This window comes from Penaeus monodon, chromosome 32 (assembly GCF_015228065.2).
Source record: "Penaeus monodon isolate SGIC_2016 chromosome 32, NSTDA_Pmon_1, whole genome shotgun sequence".
Lineage (NCBI taxonomy): Eukaryota > Metazoa > Arthropoda > Malacostraca > Decapoda > Penaeidae > Penaeus > Penaeus monodon.
The window spans coordinates 34,928,285-34,929,095 of record NC_051417.1 but is presented as its reverse complement, the minus strand read 5'-3'; the positions used below and the strand labels follow the sequence as shown (position 1 = coordinate 34,929,095).

Here is an 811-nt window from a genome sequence, read left to right as displayed (position 1 = left end):
GGCGGCCACGCCTCCAGAGCGCTCGCGTCCTCCTCCCTCTGGCGCTTCCTGTGCCTCTCCTCCAGCAGAAGGTGTCGCTGCCGCCGCTCCTCCTGCTCCTTCAGGGCCGCCGCCGTCGCCTCCTTCGTCGCCTGCACCTGCCTCGCCCTCGATTCTGCGGACACCTGCGGGAGGAGGAAGCATACTTGGAGGAAAGCCTGTAAGAGATAACTGTACCCGTAGGAAACGTAACTGTAGGACACCTGTAAAACACCTGCAGGACACTTGTATTAGACACCTGCATTAAAAACACCTGTAGGACACGTACATTAAAGACACATGCAGGACACGTGCATTAAAAACACCTTCAGGAAACGTGCATTAAAAACACCTCTAGGACACGTGCATTAAAAACACCTCTAGGACAGTATTAAAACACATGCAGGACACGTGCATTAAAGACACCTTCAGGACACGTGCATTAAAGACACCTTCAGGACACGTGCATTAAAGACACCTTCAGGACACGTGCATTAAAAACACCTTCAGGAAACGTGTATTAAAAACACCTCTAGGACACGTGCATTAAAGACACCTTCAGGACACGTGAATGAGAAACACCTGTAGGACACGTGCATGAAAAACACCTGTAGGACACCGGCAAAGCAAGAGAATCCAGCAATACACTGTACCGATAGCGCGTTCTGATCGCGTATATTTGTGGTGCTAACATGCGTGTGATTCTGCGTAGGATGAATGTTCGGGGAATTGAGTGAGTGCTATAAATAAATGATGTTTAAGGGAATGAGAGAGAAAATGAGAGAGGAAAGGC

General features: G+C 49.4%; 1 protein-coding gene across 1 annotated transcript in view; it reads right to left on the bottom strand.

The window, feature by feature from the left end:
- Positions 1-811, bottom strand: part of LOC119593836 — a gene marked incomplete at its 3' end in the record, with an annotated part of 3,485 nt that continues 2,674 nt past the window's right edge. The window contains 1 exon segment of the mRNA XM_037942865.1: positions 1-164. Within this exon segment, the coding sequence (XP_037798793.1) occupies positions 1-164 (164 nt within the window).